This window comes from Scyliorhinus torazame, chromosome 16 (assembly GCF_047496885.1).
Source record: "Scyliorhinus torazame isolate Kashiwa2021f chromosome 16, sScyTor2.1, whole genome shotgun sequence".
Classification (NCBI taxonomy): Eukaryota; Metazoa; Chordata; class Chondrichthyes; order Carcharhiniformes; family Scyliorhinidae; genus Scyliorhinus; species Scyliorhinus torazame.
Window position 1 is genome coordinate 124,524,262 of NC_092722.1, and position 16,075 is coordinate 124,540,336.

At 51.6% G+C, this 16,075-nt stretch overlaps 1 protein-coding gene across 1 annotated transcript in view; it reads left to right on the forward strand.

The window, feature by feature from the left end:
- LOC140392294 (interferon-induced protein with tetratricopeptide repeats 1-like) overlaps window positions 1-15,619 on the forward strand; it is a 51,760-nt gene extending 36,141 nt beyond the window's left edge. Inside the window, exons 2-3 of the mRNA XM_072477609.1 lie at window positions 6,848-6,999; window positions 13,770-15,619. Coding sequence (XP_072333710.1) covers window positions 6,848-6,999; window positions 13,770-14,622 — 1,005 coding nt within the window. The 3' untranslated portion in view covers window positions 14,623-15,619. The remainder of the gene's footprint in view (window positions 1-6,847; window positions 7,000-13,769) is intronic.
- Window positions 15,620-16,075: the final 456 nt, after the last annotated feature.

The following is a 16,075-nucleotide window of genomic DNA, read 5'->3' on the forward strand; positions in this document are numbered from 1 at the left end:
GAAGCAATATGGGAGGAGCAACTAAGCTAGAGGGGGATCTAGAGGGGGGGTTAACTGGGTTGCTGCTGCTAAGGGGAAGGGGGAGCTGTTACGGGATGGAATGGTCGGGATGGTCGGGCGCCGTCGGGGGGGATAAGCGGGTGCGTGGGAACCGGGTGAGGAGCTGGTCTAAAAAAGGGGATGGCTAGTCGACGAGGGGAGGGGGTAAAGAGCCCCCCAACCCTGTTGATCACGTGGAACGTGAGAGGGTTGAATGGGCCAATTAAGAGGGCACGGGTACTCGCACACCTAAAGAAGCTAAAGGCAGACGTGGTCATGCTTCAGGAGACGCACCTGAAACTGGCGGATCAGGTCAGATTAAGAAAAGGATGGGTGGGACAGGTATTCCACTCGGGCTTGGATGCGAAAAATAGAGGGGTGGCAATACTGGTGGGGAAACGGGTATTGTTTGAGGCGAAGACCATAGTGGCGGACAGTAGGGGTAGATACGTGATGGTGAGTGGCAGATTGCAAGGTGAGGCGGTGGTGCTGGTGAATGTATATGCCCCGAACTGGGATGACGTGAACTTTATGAAGCGTGTGTTGGGGCGCATCCTGGACCTGGAGATGGGAAAGTTGGTAATGGGGGGGGACTTCAACATGGTGCTGGACCCAGGGCTGGACCGGTCCAGATCTAGGACCGGGAGGAGGCCGGCAGCGGCCAAGGTGCTTAAGGGCTTTATGGAGCAGATGGGAGGAGTGGATCCCTGGAGATTTACTAGGCCAAGGAGTAAAGAGTTTTCCTTCTTCTCCCATGTCCACAAAGTGTACTCCCGGATAGACTTCTTTGTCCTGGGAAGGGCGCTGATCCCGAAGGTGGCAGGAACGGAGTATTCGGCTATAGCCATTTCAGATCATACCCCACATTGGGTAGATCTGGAAGTAGGAGAGGAAAAGGAACAGCGCCCACTCTGGAGATTAGTGGCGTCATTCTCCGACCCCCCCGCCGGGTCGGAGAATGGCCGTAGGCCGCCGTGAATCCCGCCCCCGCCCCCGCCGAAGTCTCCGGTACCAGAGATTGGGCGGGGGCGGGAATCGGGCCGCGCCGGTTGGCGGGGCCCCCCGCTGGATTCTCCGGCCCGCATGGGCCGAAGTCCCGCCCAGAAATTGCCTGTCCCGCCGGCGTAAATCAAAGCTGGTATTTACCGGCGGGACCAGGCGGCGTGGGCGGGCTCCGGGGTCCTGGGGGGGGGGGCGGGGCGATCTGACCCCGGGGGGTGCCCCCACGGTGGCCTGGCCCGCGATCGGGGCCCACCGATCCGCGGGTGGGCCTGTGCCGTGGGGCACTCTTTCCCTTCCGCCTCCGCTACGGCCTCTACCATGGCGGAGGCGGAAGAGACTCTCCCCACTGCGCATGCGCGGGAAACTGACACCGGCCGCTGACGCTCCCGCGCATGCGCCGGGAAACTGTCAGCGGCCGCTGACGCTCCCGCGCATGCGCCGCATTTCCGCGCCAGCTGGCGGGGCAACAAACGTCATTTCCGCCAGCTGGCGGGGCGGAAATCCCTCCGGCGTCGGCCTAGCCCCTCAATGTTAGGGCTAGGCCGCCAAAGATGCGGAGCATTCCGCACCTTTGGGCCGGCGCGATGCCCGTCTGATTGGCGCCGTGTTTGGCGCCAGTTGGCGGACATCGCGCCGTTGGGGGAGAATTTCGCCCTAGATATGGGACTGTTGGCGGACGAGGGGGTATGTGTAAGGGTGAGGGGATGTATTGAAAGGTACCTAGAGATTAATGATGATGGAGAGGTCCAGGTGGGAGTGGTCTGGGAGGCGCTGAAGGCGGTGGTTAGAGGGGAGCTGATCTCCATAAGGGCCCATAAGGAGAAAAAACTGAGGGTAAAGAAAGGGAGAGATTGTTGAGGGAGATTTTGAGGGTGGATAGGCAATATGCGGAGGCTCCAGATGAAGGGCTATACAGGGAAAGACGGAGATTGCACACGGACTTTGACTTGTTGACCACGGGTAAGGCGGAGGCACAATGGAGGAAGGCACAGGGAGAGCAGTATGAATATGGAGAGAAGGCGAGTCGGCTGCTGGCCCAACAACTTAGGAAGAGGGGGGCAGCGAGAGAGATCGGAGGGGTTAGAGACGAGGAGGGAAAGATGGAATGGGGAGCGGAGATGTTGAACGGGGTGTTTAAGGTATTTTACGAGAGGCTATATAAGGCTCAACCCCCGGAAGGGAAAGAGGGAATGATGCGTTTCCTAGACCAGCTGGAGTTCCCGAAGGTTGAGGAACAGGAGATGACAGGACTGGGAGCGCAGATTGAGGTGGAGGAGGTGGTAAAAGGAATTGGGAACATGCAGGCAGGGAAGGCCCCGGGACCGGATGGGTTCCCGGTGGAGTTCTATAGGACATACGTGGACCTGCTGGCCCCACTTCTGACGAGAAGCTTTAATGAGGCTAGGGAAAGGGGATACTACCCCCGACTATGTCGGAGGCGTCGATATCGCTGATCCTGAAAAGAGACAAAGACCCGCTGCAGTGCGGGTCATACAGGCCTATTTCCCTCTTGAACGTAGATGCCAAGCTTTTGGCCAAGGTGATGGCGACGAGGATAGAGGACTGTGTCCCTGGGGTGGTGCATGATGATCAAACGGGGTTTGTTAAAGGGAGGCAATTGAATGCTGGGGGTGATGATGATGCCCCCACCGGAGGGGGAGGTGGAGATAGTGTTGGCGATGGATGCAGAGAAAGCATTTGATAGAGTGGAGTGGGACTACCTGTGGGAAGTACTGAGGAGATTTGGATTTGGAGAGGGGTTCATTAGATGGGTTCAGCTCCTGTGCAGGGCCCCGGTGGCAAGTGTGATTACAAATAGGCAACGATCTGACCACTTCCGACTATATAGGGGTACAAGACAGGGATGTCCCCTGTCCCCGTTACTGTTTGCGTTGGCAATTGAGCCACTGGCCATAGCGCTGAGGGGCTCTAGGAAGTGGATGGGGGTACTTAGAGGAGGAGAAGAGCATCGGGTGTCATTATACACTGGCTGATTAACAACTTCCTTACCTTGCAGGTCAGCTTGCGGGACCTTAGAAACAGCGCGGGAGTTTGAAGAAGCGCTGGAGCTGCGAGGCAGAGGGGACAGTTTAAAAGGCCGCTGCCTGGGTGAGGTAAGTACTGATTAACAACTTCCTTACCTTGCAGGTCAGCTGTTAGTTCGGGAGAGAGAGAGAGCCGGGACCTTAGAAACAGCGCGGGAGTTTGAAAATGCGCGGGAGCTGCGAGGCAGAGGGGTGTAGCGCACAAAGACTCCGTGAGACGAATAGAGTGAAGTCGATGAGGCTTTATTAAGCGTGTCTGTTCCCCCGCAGCTCGATAGTAGAATGGCCTGCGGGGGAGGACTCCGGCTTCTTATACTCCGCCTTCAGGGCGGAGCTAGAGGTCAACGGCCAACCAGGACCCGGGATCTGTCAGCCAATGACATTAGGGCTTCCAGTCCCACATGACCCCTAATACATACTATCACATTCACCCCTTGTCAAAAATGAACCCGGCGGGGTGATGCTTCGCATGGTGGTAAGGGTTTACAGGGCTGGTCCTGGGAGGAAAACATTCATATGGCAATACAGTATGTACAATTTTGTCCTGTTTCAACTATTTACAGAAGGTATCGGGAGAAAAGCAAAATGTTCTTGTGAAAAGTCCATATATTGATTTAGATCGACGCCACGAGTCGGTCGGGCGGTCTGGTTGTCCGTGTCGATCGCCTCGGCCCCGGTGGTGGTGGTGGTGCTTGTACCGGTGTTGTCGTCTCCGGGAGCCTTACGGTTTCAGCTTGGACTTTATTCTTGGTCGGGCCTGAGGGGAGGGGAACCGATCTTCCTGGGAAGGGGGCGGTCGCGGAGTGCGGCGGTGGCAGGAAGGGGGGGGGGGTTGTGTGAATGGTGTCGGGGGGGTGTGTGTGTTGCCGGCGGGCGCCAGATCCCGCAGGGAGACCGTGTCCTGTCGGCCGCCGGGGTACTCCACGTAAGCGTACTGCGGGTTCACGTGGAGGAGGTGAACCCTTTCGACCAACGGGTCCGCCTTATGTGCCCGCACATGCTTTCGGAGCAAGATGGGTCCTGGGGCCGCCAGCCAGGTCGGCAGCGCCGTTCCAGAGGAGGACCTCCGTGTCGGGGTGGATAAAGCTCTCCGTGCTCCCGGAGTCGACCAGGCATGGTGTCCCGTGCCCGTTTATTAGCACCGTTGTCGTCGTCGTCTGGAATGTCCGGGGCCGAGCTTGATCGAGCGTAATTGAAGCGAGACGTGGTTGTAGTAGTGGAGCGTCTTCCTCAAACCTTGTGGAGCCGTCGACACTGGGGTCCGTTGTTGCCGTCCAAGAAGGCGTCGGGGATGAACAAAATGGCTGCTCCCATACATCGCACATGGCTGGGGGGGTCACAAGATGGCGGCGGGGTGGACAAAATGGCCACCCCCACGCATCGTACAGGTCTGGGGTGGTCCAAAATGGCGGCGCCCTTCCTCCCCTCGTGATGGCCGGGACCCAAAATGGCGGCGTCTGCGGGTCGCACATGGGGCGCTGGGGGGGTTGGGGAGCGTTAGGACCGCGCGGGGCTCCCTCATCTCTGGGGACAGCGGTGGTCGGGACCCAAATTGGTAGCGCCGGCGGGTCATACGTGGGGACGGGGAGGGGGGGTTGGGGAGCGTAAGCGGCGTGCAGGCCTCCCTGTTCTCCCGGGACCGCGGTGGTCGGAACCCGGAGTGGCTGCGCCTGCGGGTCGTACATGGGGCGCTGGGGGGGTTGGGGAGCGTAAGCGGCGTGCAGGGCTCCCTGTTCTCCCGGGACAACGGCGACCTCGCGGGACCGGCACACAACCGCGAAATGGCCCTTTTTCCCGCAGCTCTTGCAGATCGCTGCGCGGGCCGGGCAGCGCTGTCGGGGGTGTTTCGCCTGGCCGCAGAAATAGCAGCGAGCGCCCCCGGTGCGACTTGGCGTTTGGACCACGCGAGCCTGTGGGGTGTCCGGGGGGGGGTGGGTTTGTCGCGACGGGTACGTACGGAGCCCAATGGGCTGCCGCGCGGTCGGGGCCGTAGGCACGGGTATTACGCGCGGCCACGTCTAGGGAGGCTGCTAGGGCCCGTGCCTCTGAGAGTCCTAGCGACTCTTTTTCCAGAAGTCTTTGGCGGATTTGGGAGGAATTTATACATGCCACAAAAGCATCGCGCATTAACATGTCCGTGTGTTCATTTGCGTTCACCGAAGGGCAGCTGCAGGCTCGTCCCAAAATCAGCAGCGCGGCGTAGAATTCGTCCATCGATTCTCCGGGACTTTGCCGTCTCGTCGCGAGCTGGTAGCGAGCGTAGATGTGGTTAACTGGGCGGACATAGAGACTTTTCAGTGCTGCGAACGCCGTCTGGAAATCCTCCGCGTCTTCGATGAGGGAGAAAATCTCCGTGCTCACCCTCGAGTGCAGGAACTGCAGTTTTTGGTCTTCTGTGACCCGGCCGGTGGCCGTTCTGAGGTAGGCCTCGAAACAAGTCTGCCAGTGCTTGAAGGCTGCTGCCGCGTTCACTGTGTGGGGGCCGATCCTCAGGCATTCCGGGATGATCCTGAGCTCCATAGTCCTTTTTAGGCACGCTTAATAAATTGTAGCGCACAAAGACTCCGTGAGACGAATAGAGTGAAGTCGATGAGGCTTTATTAAGCGTGTCTGTTCCCCCGCAGCTCGATAGTAGAATAGCCTGCGGGGGAGGACTCCGGCTTCTTATACTCCGCCTTCAGGGCGGAGCTAGAGGTCAACGGCCAACCAGGACACGGGATCTGTCAGCCAATGACAATAGGGCTTCCAGTCCCACATGACCCCTAATACATACTACCACAAGGGGACAGTTTAAATGGTCGCTGCCTGGGTGAGGTAAGTACTGATTAACAACTTCCTTACCTTGCAGGTCAGCTGTTAGTTCGGGAGAGAGAGAGAGCCGGGACCTGAGAAACAGCACGGGAGTTTGAAAAAGCGCGGGAGCTGCGAGGCAGAGGGGACAGTTTAAATGGTCGCGGCCTGGGTGAGGTAAGTACTGCTTAACAACTTCCTTACCTTGCAGGTCAGCTGTTAGTTCAGGAGAGAGAGAGAGCCGGGACCTGAGAAACAGCACGGGAGTTTGAAAAAGCGCGGGAGCTGCGAGGCAGAGGGGACAGTTTAAATGGTCGCTGCCTGGGTGAGGTAAGTACTGATTAACAACTTCCTTATGTTGCAGGTCAGCTGTTAGTTCGAAAGAGAGAGAGAGCCGGGACCTTAGAAACAGCGCGGGAGTTTGAAAAAGCGCCGGAGCTGCGAGGCAGAGGGGACAGTTTAATAGGTCGCGGCCTGGGTAAGGTAAGTACTGATTAACAACTTCCTTACCTTGCAGGTCAGCTGTTAGTTCGGGAGAGAGAGAGAGCCGGGACCTTAGAAACAGCACGGGAGTTTGAAAAAGCACGGGAGCTGCGAGGCAGAGGGGACAGTTTAAATGGTCGCTGCCTGGGTGAGGTAAGTACTGATTAGCAACTTCCTTACCTTGCAGGTCAGCTGTTAATTCGGGAGAGAGAGAGAGCCGGGACCTTAGAAACAGCGCGGGAGTTTGAAAAAGCGCGGGAGCTGCGAGGCAGAGGGGACAGTTTAAAAGGTCGCGGCCTGGGTGAGGTAAGTACTGATTAGCAACTTCCTTACCTTGCAGGCCCAGTCGATTTCAGCAGGAGCAGAGCAGGCTAGTCCATTTCAGCAGGGGCAGTGCGGAAGTGATCTCTGGGAGGTAAGTCTCTCCTTTAAAAACACTTAACTGGTCCCGTTTTCGGTCCCTTTTTGCTGTTTTTTTTAAATTTTAGTGTTTAAGGCTGGAACAGGAAGTCGACCCGCGGACTTCTGGGAAGACCCTCACCAATAAATTCTGGTGGAGAGGAAACCCGAGACACTACACGTGTAGTGTCTCCCACCTCCCCTCCTCCTCTAACCTAATAATAAAACCCATTGGTGTGAGGTAAGTACCATATTTTATTATTATTATTTTTTTTTAATTAAAAAATTTAATTTAATTGTTAGCCAGATCTTGGTAGAAAGTTAGAGGGATGGCAGGGAAGGGAGTGCAATGTTCCTCCTGCAGGATGTTTGAGGTGAGGGATGCCGTTAGTGTCCCTGCTGATTTTACCTGCAGGGAGTGCTGCCATCTCCAGCTCCTCCAAGACTGATTTAGGGAACTGGAGCTGGAGTTGGAAGAACTTCGGATCATTCGGGAGGCAGAAGGGGTCATAGATAGCAACTTCAGGGAATTAAATACACCAAAGATTGGAGATAGATGGGTAACTGTAAGAGGGACTGGGAAAAAGCAGTCAGTGCAGGGATCCCCTGCAGTCGTTCCCCTGAGAAACAAGTATACCGCTTTGGATACTTGTGGGGGGGGGGACTTACCAGGGGTAAGCCATGGGGTACGGGCCTCTGGCACGGACTCTGTCCCTGTTGCTCAGAAGGGAAGGGGGGAGAGGAGCAGAGCATTAGTAATTGGGGACTCGATAGTCAGGGGCACAGATAGGAGATTTTGTGGGAGCGTGAGAGACTCACGTTTGGTATGTTGCCTCCCAGGTGCAAGGGTACGTGATGTCTCGGATCGAGTTTTCCGGGTCCTTAAGGGGGAGGGGGAGCAGCCCCAAGTTGTGGTCCACATTGGCACTAACGACATAGGTAGGAAAGGGGATAAGGATGTCAGGCAGGCTTTCAGGGAGCTAGGATGAAAGCTCAGAACGAGAACAAACAGAGTTGTTATCTCTGGGCTGTTGCCCGTGCCACGTGATAGTGAGATGAGGAATAGGGAGAGAGAGCAATTAAACACGTGGCTACAGGGATGGTGCAGGCGGGAGGGATTCAGATTTCTGGATAACTGGGGCTCTTTCTGGGGAAGGTGGGACCTCTACAGACAGGATGGTCTACATCTGAACCTGAGGGGCACAAATATCCTGGGGGCGAGATTTGTTAGTGCTCTTTGGGGGGGTTTAAACTAATGCAGCAGGGGCATGGGAACCTGGATTGTAGTTTTAGGGTAAGGGAGAATGAGATTATAGAGGTCAGGAGCTCAGATTTGACGTCGCAGGAGGGGGCCAGTGTTCAGGTAGGTGGTTTGAAGTGTGTCTACTTCAATGCCAGGAGTATACGAAATAAGGTAGGGGAACTGGCAGCAGAGGTTGGTACCTGGGACTTCGATGTTGTGGCCATTTCGGAGACATGGATAGAGCAGGGACAGGAATGGATGTTGCAGGTTCCGGGGTTTAGGTGTTTTAGTAAGCTCAGAGAAGGAGGCAAAAGAGGGGGAGGTGTGGCGCTGCTAGTCAAGAGCAGTATTACGGTGGCTGAGAGGATGCTAGATGGGGACTCATCTTCCGAGGTAGTATGGGCTGAGGTTAGAAACATGAAAGGAGAGGTCACACTGTTGGGAGTCTTCTATAGGCCTCCAAATAGTTCTAGGGATGTAGAGGAAAGGATGGCGAGGATGATCCTGGATAAGAGCGAAAGTAACAGGGTAGTTATTACGGGAGACTTTAACTTTCCAAATATTGACTGGAAAAGATATAGTTCAAGTACATTAGATGGGTCGTTTTTTGTACAGTGTGTGCAGGAGGGTTTCCTGACACAGTTTGTTGACAGGCCAACAAGAGGCGAGGCCACGTTGGATTTGGTTTTGGGTAATGAACCAGGCCAGGTGTTGGATTTGGAGGTAGGAGAGCACTTTGGAGACAGTGACCACAATTCGGTGACGTTTACGTTAATGATGGAAAGGGATAAGTATACACCGCAGGGCAAGAGTTATAGCTGGGGGAAGGGCAATTATGATGCCATTAGATGTGACTTGGGGGGGATAAGGTGGAGAAGTAGGCTGCAAGTGTTGGGCACACTGGATAAGTGGAGCTTGTTCAAGGATCAGCTACTGCGTATTCTTGATAAGTATGTACCGGCCAGGCAGGGAGGAAGGCGCAGAGCGAGGGAACCGTGGTTTACCAAAGAAGTGGAATCTCTTGTTAAGAGGAAGAAGGAGGCCTATGTGAAGATGAGGTGTGAAGTTTCAGTTGGGGCGATGGATAGTTACAAGGTAGCGAGGAAGGATCTAAAGAGAGAGCTAAGACGAGCAAGGAGGGGACATGAGAAGTATTTGGCAGGAAGGATCAAGGAAAACCCAAAAGCTTTCTATAGGTATGTCAGGAATAAGCGAATAACTAGGGAAAGATTAGGACCAGTCAAGGACAGGGATGGGAAGTTGTGTGTGGAGTCTGAAGAGATAGGCGAGATACTAAATGAATATTTTTCGTCAGTATTCACTCAGGAAAAAGATAATGTTGTGGAGGAGAATGCTGAGCCCCAGGCTAATAGATTAGATGGCATTGAGGTACGGAGGGAAGAGGTGTTGGCAATTCTGGACAGGCTGAAAATAGATAAGTCCCCGGGACCTGATGGGATTTATCCTAGGATTCTCTGGGAGGCCAGGGAAGAGATTGCTGGACCTTTGGCTTTGATTTTTATGTCATCATTGGCTACAGGAATAGTGCCAGAGGACTGGAGGATAGCAAATGTGGTCCCTTTGTTCAAAAAGGGGAGCAGAGACAACCCCGGCAACTATAGACCGGTGAGCCTCACGTGTGTAGCGGGTAAAGTCTTGGAGGGGATTATAAGAGACAAGATTTATAATCATCTAGATAGGAATAATATGATCAGGGATAGTCAGCATGGCTTTGTGAAGGGTAGGTCATGCCTCACAAACCTGATCGAGTTCTTTGAGAAGGTGACTGAACAGGTAGACGAGGGTAGAGCAGTTGATGTGGTGTATATGGATTTCAGCAAAGCGTTTGATAAGGTTCCCCACGGTAGGCTATTGCAGAAAATACAGAGGCTGGGGATTGAGGGTGATTTAGAGATGTGGATCAGAAATTGGCTAGCTGAAAGAAGACAGAGGGTGGTGGTTGATGGGAAATGTTCAGAATGGAGTTCAGTCACAAGTGGAGTACCACAAGGATCTGTTCTGGGACCGTTGCTGTTTGTCATTTTTATCAATGACCTAGAAGAAGGCGCAGAAGGGTGGGTGAGTAAATTTGCAGACGATACTAAAGTAGGTGGTGTTGTCGATAGTGTGGAAGGATGTAGCAGGTTACAGAGGGATATAGATAAGCTGCAGAGCTGGGCTGAGAGGTGGCAAATGGAGTTTAATGTAGAGAAGTGTGAGGTGATTCACTTTGGAAGGAATAACAGGAATGCGGAATATTTGGCTAATGGTAAAGTTCTTGAAAGTGTGGATGAGCAGAGGGATCTAGGTGTCCATGTACATAGATCCCTGAAAGTTGCCACCCAGGTTGATAGGGTTGTGAAGAAGGCCTATGGAGTGTTGGCCTTTATTGGTAGAGGGATTGACTTCCGGAGTCAGGAGGTCATGTTGCAGCTGTACAGAACTCTGGTACGGCCGCATTTGGAGTATTGCGTACAGTTCTGGTCACCGCATTATAGGAAGGACGTGGAGGCTTTGGAGCGGGTGCAGAGGAGATTTACCAGGATGTTGCCTGGTATGGAGGGAAAATCTTATGAGAAAAGGCTGATGGACTTGAGGTTGTTTTCGTTGGAGAGAAGAAGGTTAAGAGGAGACTTAATAGAGGCATACAAAATGATCAGGGGGTTGGATAGGGTGGACAGTGAGAGCCTTCTCCCACGGATGGAAATGGCTGGCACGAGGGGACATAGCTTTAAACTGAGGGGTAATAGATATAGGACAGAGGTCAGAGGTAGGTTCTTTACGCAAAGAGTAGTGAGGCCGTGGAATGCCCTACCTGCTACAGTAGTGAACTCTCCAACATTGAGGGCATTTAAAAGTTTATTGGATAAACATATGGATGATAATGGCATTGTGTAGGTTAGATGGCTTTTGTTTTGGTGCAACATCGTGGGCCGAAGGGCCTGTACTGCGCTGTATTGTTCTATGTTCTATACGCGGATGATTTGTTGTTGTATGTTGCGGACCCAGTGGAGGGGATGCCTGAGATAATGCAGACATTCAGGGAGTTTGGAGAATTTTCAGGATATAAATTGAATATGGGGAAGACTGAACTGTTTGTGATGCACCCCGGGGAACAGGGCAGGGGAATAGACGATTTACCGTTGAGGAGGGTTACAAGGGATTTCCGGTATTTAGGGATCCAGGTGGCCAGGAACTGGGGAACCTTGCATAAGCTTAACTTGGCACGACTGGTAGAGCAGATGGAAGAGGACTTTAGGAGGTGGGACATGGCGCCCCTGTCATTGGCGGGCAGGGTGCAGGCGGTTTAAATGGTGGTCCTTCCGAGGTTTCTTTTTGTGTTCCAGTGCCTCCCTGTACTGATTACAAAGGCCTTTTTTAAGAAGGTGGACAAGAGTATTATGAGCTTTGTGTGGGCTGGAAAGACCCCAAGAGTAAAGAGGGGGTTCCTGCAGCGCAGTAGGGACAGAGGGGGACTGGCACTGCCGAGTCTAAGTGATTATTATTGGGCCGCCAATGTGTCAATGATATGTAAGTGGATGAGGGAAGGGGAAGGAGCGGCGTGGAAAAGACTGGAGATGGCGTCCTGTAGGGGAACTAGTCTAAAAGCACTGGCGACGGCGCCGTTACCGTTCTCCCCGAAAAAATACACCACAAACCCAGTGGTGGTGGCAACTCTGAAAATTTGGGGGCAATGGAGACGACATAAGGGAGTGACGGGTGCCTCAGTGTGGTCCCCGATAAGGAACAACCATAGGCTCATCCCGGGAAGGATAGATGGGGGATTTAAATCTTGGCAGCGAGCAGGAATTGCGAAATTGAAGGACTTGTTCTTAGACGGGATGTTCGCGAGTCTGGGAGCACTGACAGAAAAATATGGGTTGCCACCTGTGAATGCATTTCGCTATATGCAAGTGAGGGCATTTGTGAGGCAACAGGTGAGGAAATTTCCGCAGCTCCCGGTGCAAGACATCCAGGACAGAGTGATTTTGGGGGCATGGGTGGGTGATGGTAGGGTGTCAGATATATATAGGGAAATGAGAGACGAGGGGGAGACGATGGTAGAGGAGCTGAAGGGAAAATGGGAGGAGGAGCTGGGGGAAGAGATTGAGGAGGGGCTGTGGGCAGATGCCCTAAGTAGGGTAAACTCTTCGTCCTCGTGTGCCAGGCTCAGCCTGATACAATTCAAGGTTCTACACAGGGCGCATATGACTGGAGCAAGGCTGAGTAGATTTTTTGGAGTGGAGGATAGGTGCGGGAGATGCGCGGGAAGCCCGGCGAACCACACCCACATGTTTTGGTCCTGTCCGGTATTGCATGAGTTCTGGGTGGGTGTGGGAAAAGTGATTTCAAAGGTGGTGGGGTTTGCGGGTCGAACCAGGCTGGGGGTTGGCTATATTTGGGGTTGCAGATGAGCCGGGAGTGCAGGAGGCGAGAGAGGCCGATGTTTTGGCCTTTGCGTCCCTAGTAGCCCGGCGAAGGATTCTACTTATGTGGAAAGAAGCTAAGCCCCCGGGTGGGAGGCCTGGATCAATGACATGGCAGGGTTCATAAAATTGGAGCGGATAAAGTACGCACTCAGAGGTTCGGCTCAAGGGTTCACCAGGCAGTGGCAACCGTTCCTCGACTATCTCGCAGAGCGATAAGGGAAAATAGGAAAGGTAGCAGCAGCAACCCGGGGGGAGGGGGGGGGGGGGGAGGGCTCATTTGGGTCCTCAGGGGTTTTATGTGAGTGTTTATATATTAGTTATTTATATTAGATGTTCCAAAGTTATTATTTTAGTTACTATTTCTGTTGTTTTTTATTTTGTTGTTGGCAGTTGCCATTAGTTAGCATATTATTTACTTTAAAAAACGATCAATGTATATATTATTACAAAGTTGTAAAATGGGAAATTTTTGTTTGGAAAAACTTTAATAAAATATATTTATTTTTAAAAAAAGGTTTGAGGGCGGCTTCCATTGCGATATTGTAGCTTATTAAATTGATGTGACCATCAATTCATACGAGATGATGAGTAGAAGTGAACAGTGGTTTTCTAAGCTAGATCTGTGCTTGCCTGCGACTGCTCTGTACTGAGTGCCGCTTACAGACTGCAGATCTATATACCTCCCCCGAGGGGGCGGAGCCATTGGCGGAGCCCACAAGGGCATCAACATAATACAATACAATGCAATACAGTGGTGGATGGTAGCAGCAGTACATTCACCACATTGTGAAGAGGGACTGCGATTGAGAGGCTCTCTCAGGGTCAGGGGGTTCAATGATGTAGCTGTTAGCAGCAAATGTTTTCAAAGTCTGCTGACCAAAATGTTGTAATTAGTTTCTTCATTGTTTTGCTAAAAATGTAGCTTGACTATTTAAATTGTTTTAAACTGAACCAATGAGAGGACAGCAAATGGAGTAGAAACCCATGTGTCATGTTTTAATCTGATTTGGGTTGGTGCCTGTATGGAGACACAAAACGCTGATGAATCTGAGCAGGGTACAGAACCAAAAAGGTTGGATTTTGAGTAAGTTACAAGCTCTCCCTTTGTCAAAATATATAAACAGGATACATTACAGAAGTGATATTGACAATAATTCACTTGGAATTTCAGCGTTGGCTGTCACCAGTAGCGGCCAGTACTGGAATATAAATTAAATTTCACAAATTGATGTGGTGTTATAGCATTGCTAAATATCCCCAATCTGTCACCAAGTGTTAACCAAAGACAAGTTACAATTTCTGATAAACTGGATTCTGAAAGGTTTTTTTCTCTTGCAGTAACACACAGGACGATTTGTTGAAAGTGGAGCTCGATCAGCTTCAATGTCACGTCACGTGGGCTCCACAGAGAGAAAACATTGACCTGGACCATATGGAACAAAAATTGGAAGATTCAATAGATCTTGATGTGAAATATCAAGCCATGTCTTACAACCAACTCGCTTTTGTAAACTGTCTGCAAGGAAAATGTGAGGAGGCGATTCAAAACTCAAGCACGGCTGAAACAATTCTGAGGGAGAATCATGAAGATGAATTTGATGAAAGAATCATCATCACCTATGGAAACTATGCCTGGGTATATTATCACATGGGACAACTGACAGAGGCTCAGTCCTACCTCGACAAACTGGAGAGGATCTGTAAACAATTTCCTGATGCCTCTCGGTACACAGCAATGATACCTGAAGTATACGGGGAGAAGGGTTGGTCACTGTTGAACTCCGGCGTTCCATACTATAAAGAGGGAATGGAATGTTTTGAATCGGCTCTGGAGGAAGATCCAAGTAACATTGACTGGAACGTTGGATATGCGATTGTCCTGTCTCGTCTGGAAGGGCTTTCTGGTGTCACAGAGAGTGTTGACTCAAGTCAATCAGTGAATCAATGGAGACGTGTGCTTGTGCTCGATCCCAATGACGCTGAAGCAATGGTGCAGTTGGCTCTGAAGCTCCGAGTCTTCGAGCAATATGAGGAAGCAGACACATTAGTTAAACAAGCGTTGGAGAAGTCCCCTGGTCTTCCCTATGTGCTCCGTTATGCAGCAAAATTTTACAGATGCGCTGGAGATATCGAAAAAGCCCTGAAGCTGCTGGACAAAGCATTAAAAATGACACCTAAATCTGCCTTCTGATACCACCAGAAAGGTCAGTGTTACAAAAAACAAATATGCCTTCTGAAACAGAATCCAGGCAGGAGGGATCCTAGAAATCCTGATTTTGAAAAGAAAACTAGGTTAGTCAAAAACTGCAAAGAGTGTTTTAAAAAAGCAATTGAGCTCAAGCAATCATGTATTATTGCAAAACTGGATTATGCAAAAACCTATTCATTAAATGAAGAATATGATGAAGCAGCGACGATCTACAGCAGCCTACTGGAATTGGAAAACACTTGTCCAGAAAATAAGCAAGAGATACGTTTACATGCTGCGCTATTTCAACTGTATCACAAACATTCAGAAGCAAATGCCATAAACTATTTTCTGGGATGATTAAAAATCAAATGTGACTCAACAGCACGGAAAAGGTGCCACAGCCATTTGGAGACCATAGCAGAGAGACAACTTTGCAAGAACCAATGGAACCACAAGGCATTTTGCATTCGTGGGTTGATGTATCTGCTGGATGGAAAGGAGAGTGAAGCTATTGAATGCTTTGAAAATATCTTGAAGCTTCATCATGGCAATGAAGAATAGCGATGTGCTCTTTCTCTAAATTATCCATTTCTATCTGTGCCATCGCTCAGTTTCCAGCTAAAATTACACACGGCGTATACTCTCTGAGATAGAGACAGCTGCCGTCGGGTAATTTTTCACTTGAATTCTGCGGACATTTTCTTTCAAATGAGCATTTTAGTTGGGAGTATGAATTTCCAATAATAATCTTCTACTAATTGTTCTAAATGTGTGTGCTTCATTCAGGGATATTGACAATATTGGTGAAATAACCTTTGTTTGACATTTTGCTGTGTACAAAGAAACAAGATCCTGTGGGTTTGGGGGATTAGAATTATTGAATGAATTGGATATAGGTCATCTTCTGAAGACCTAAATGTAGGAATTAGGAGCAGGGATAGGCCATTCAGCCCCTCAGGCCTGTTCTGCCATTCAATAAGACGACAGCAAACCTGATTGTGGCCTGAACTCCATGGGCGGAATTTTCCGGTCTTCGATGCCAAAATCGTGTTTGGCAATCGGCCAGAGAATCCCCGTTGGCGCCGATATCAGGGGCGTCGCTGCTTTGGTGATGCTCCGCCCCCTCCAAAACGGCAAGTACACAGAGTATGCCGCGCGCCGCCGGGACAGCCTCAGAACCAGAGCCTCCCCCCGATGCTCCGTCCCTGATGGGCCGGCGTTCCAATGGCGTCGGTCGCATGTGGTATTTCTTTCCGGAAACTCGCGTGGCGGCTACAGACTAAGTTCAGCGTTACCACAATTGGGGGGGGGAGCCGATCCGTGGGCAGGGGGGGCTTTGGCGGAGGCTTGGGCACTGGTGGGGGGTGGTCCGGGTGTGGCGAGCCTGGCCAAAGGGGAGGTCACTATTTGGCAGACTGAGTCCGCATGCAGCCGGCACCATGTTGGACGGCGC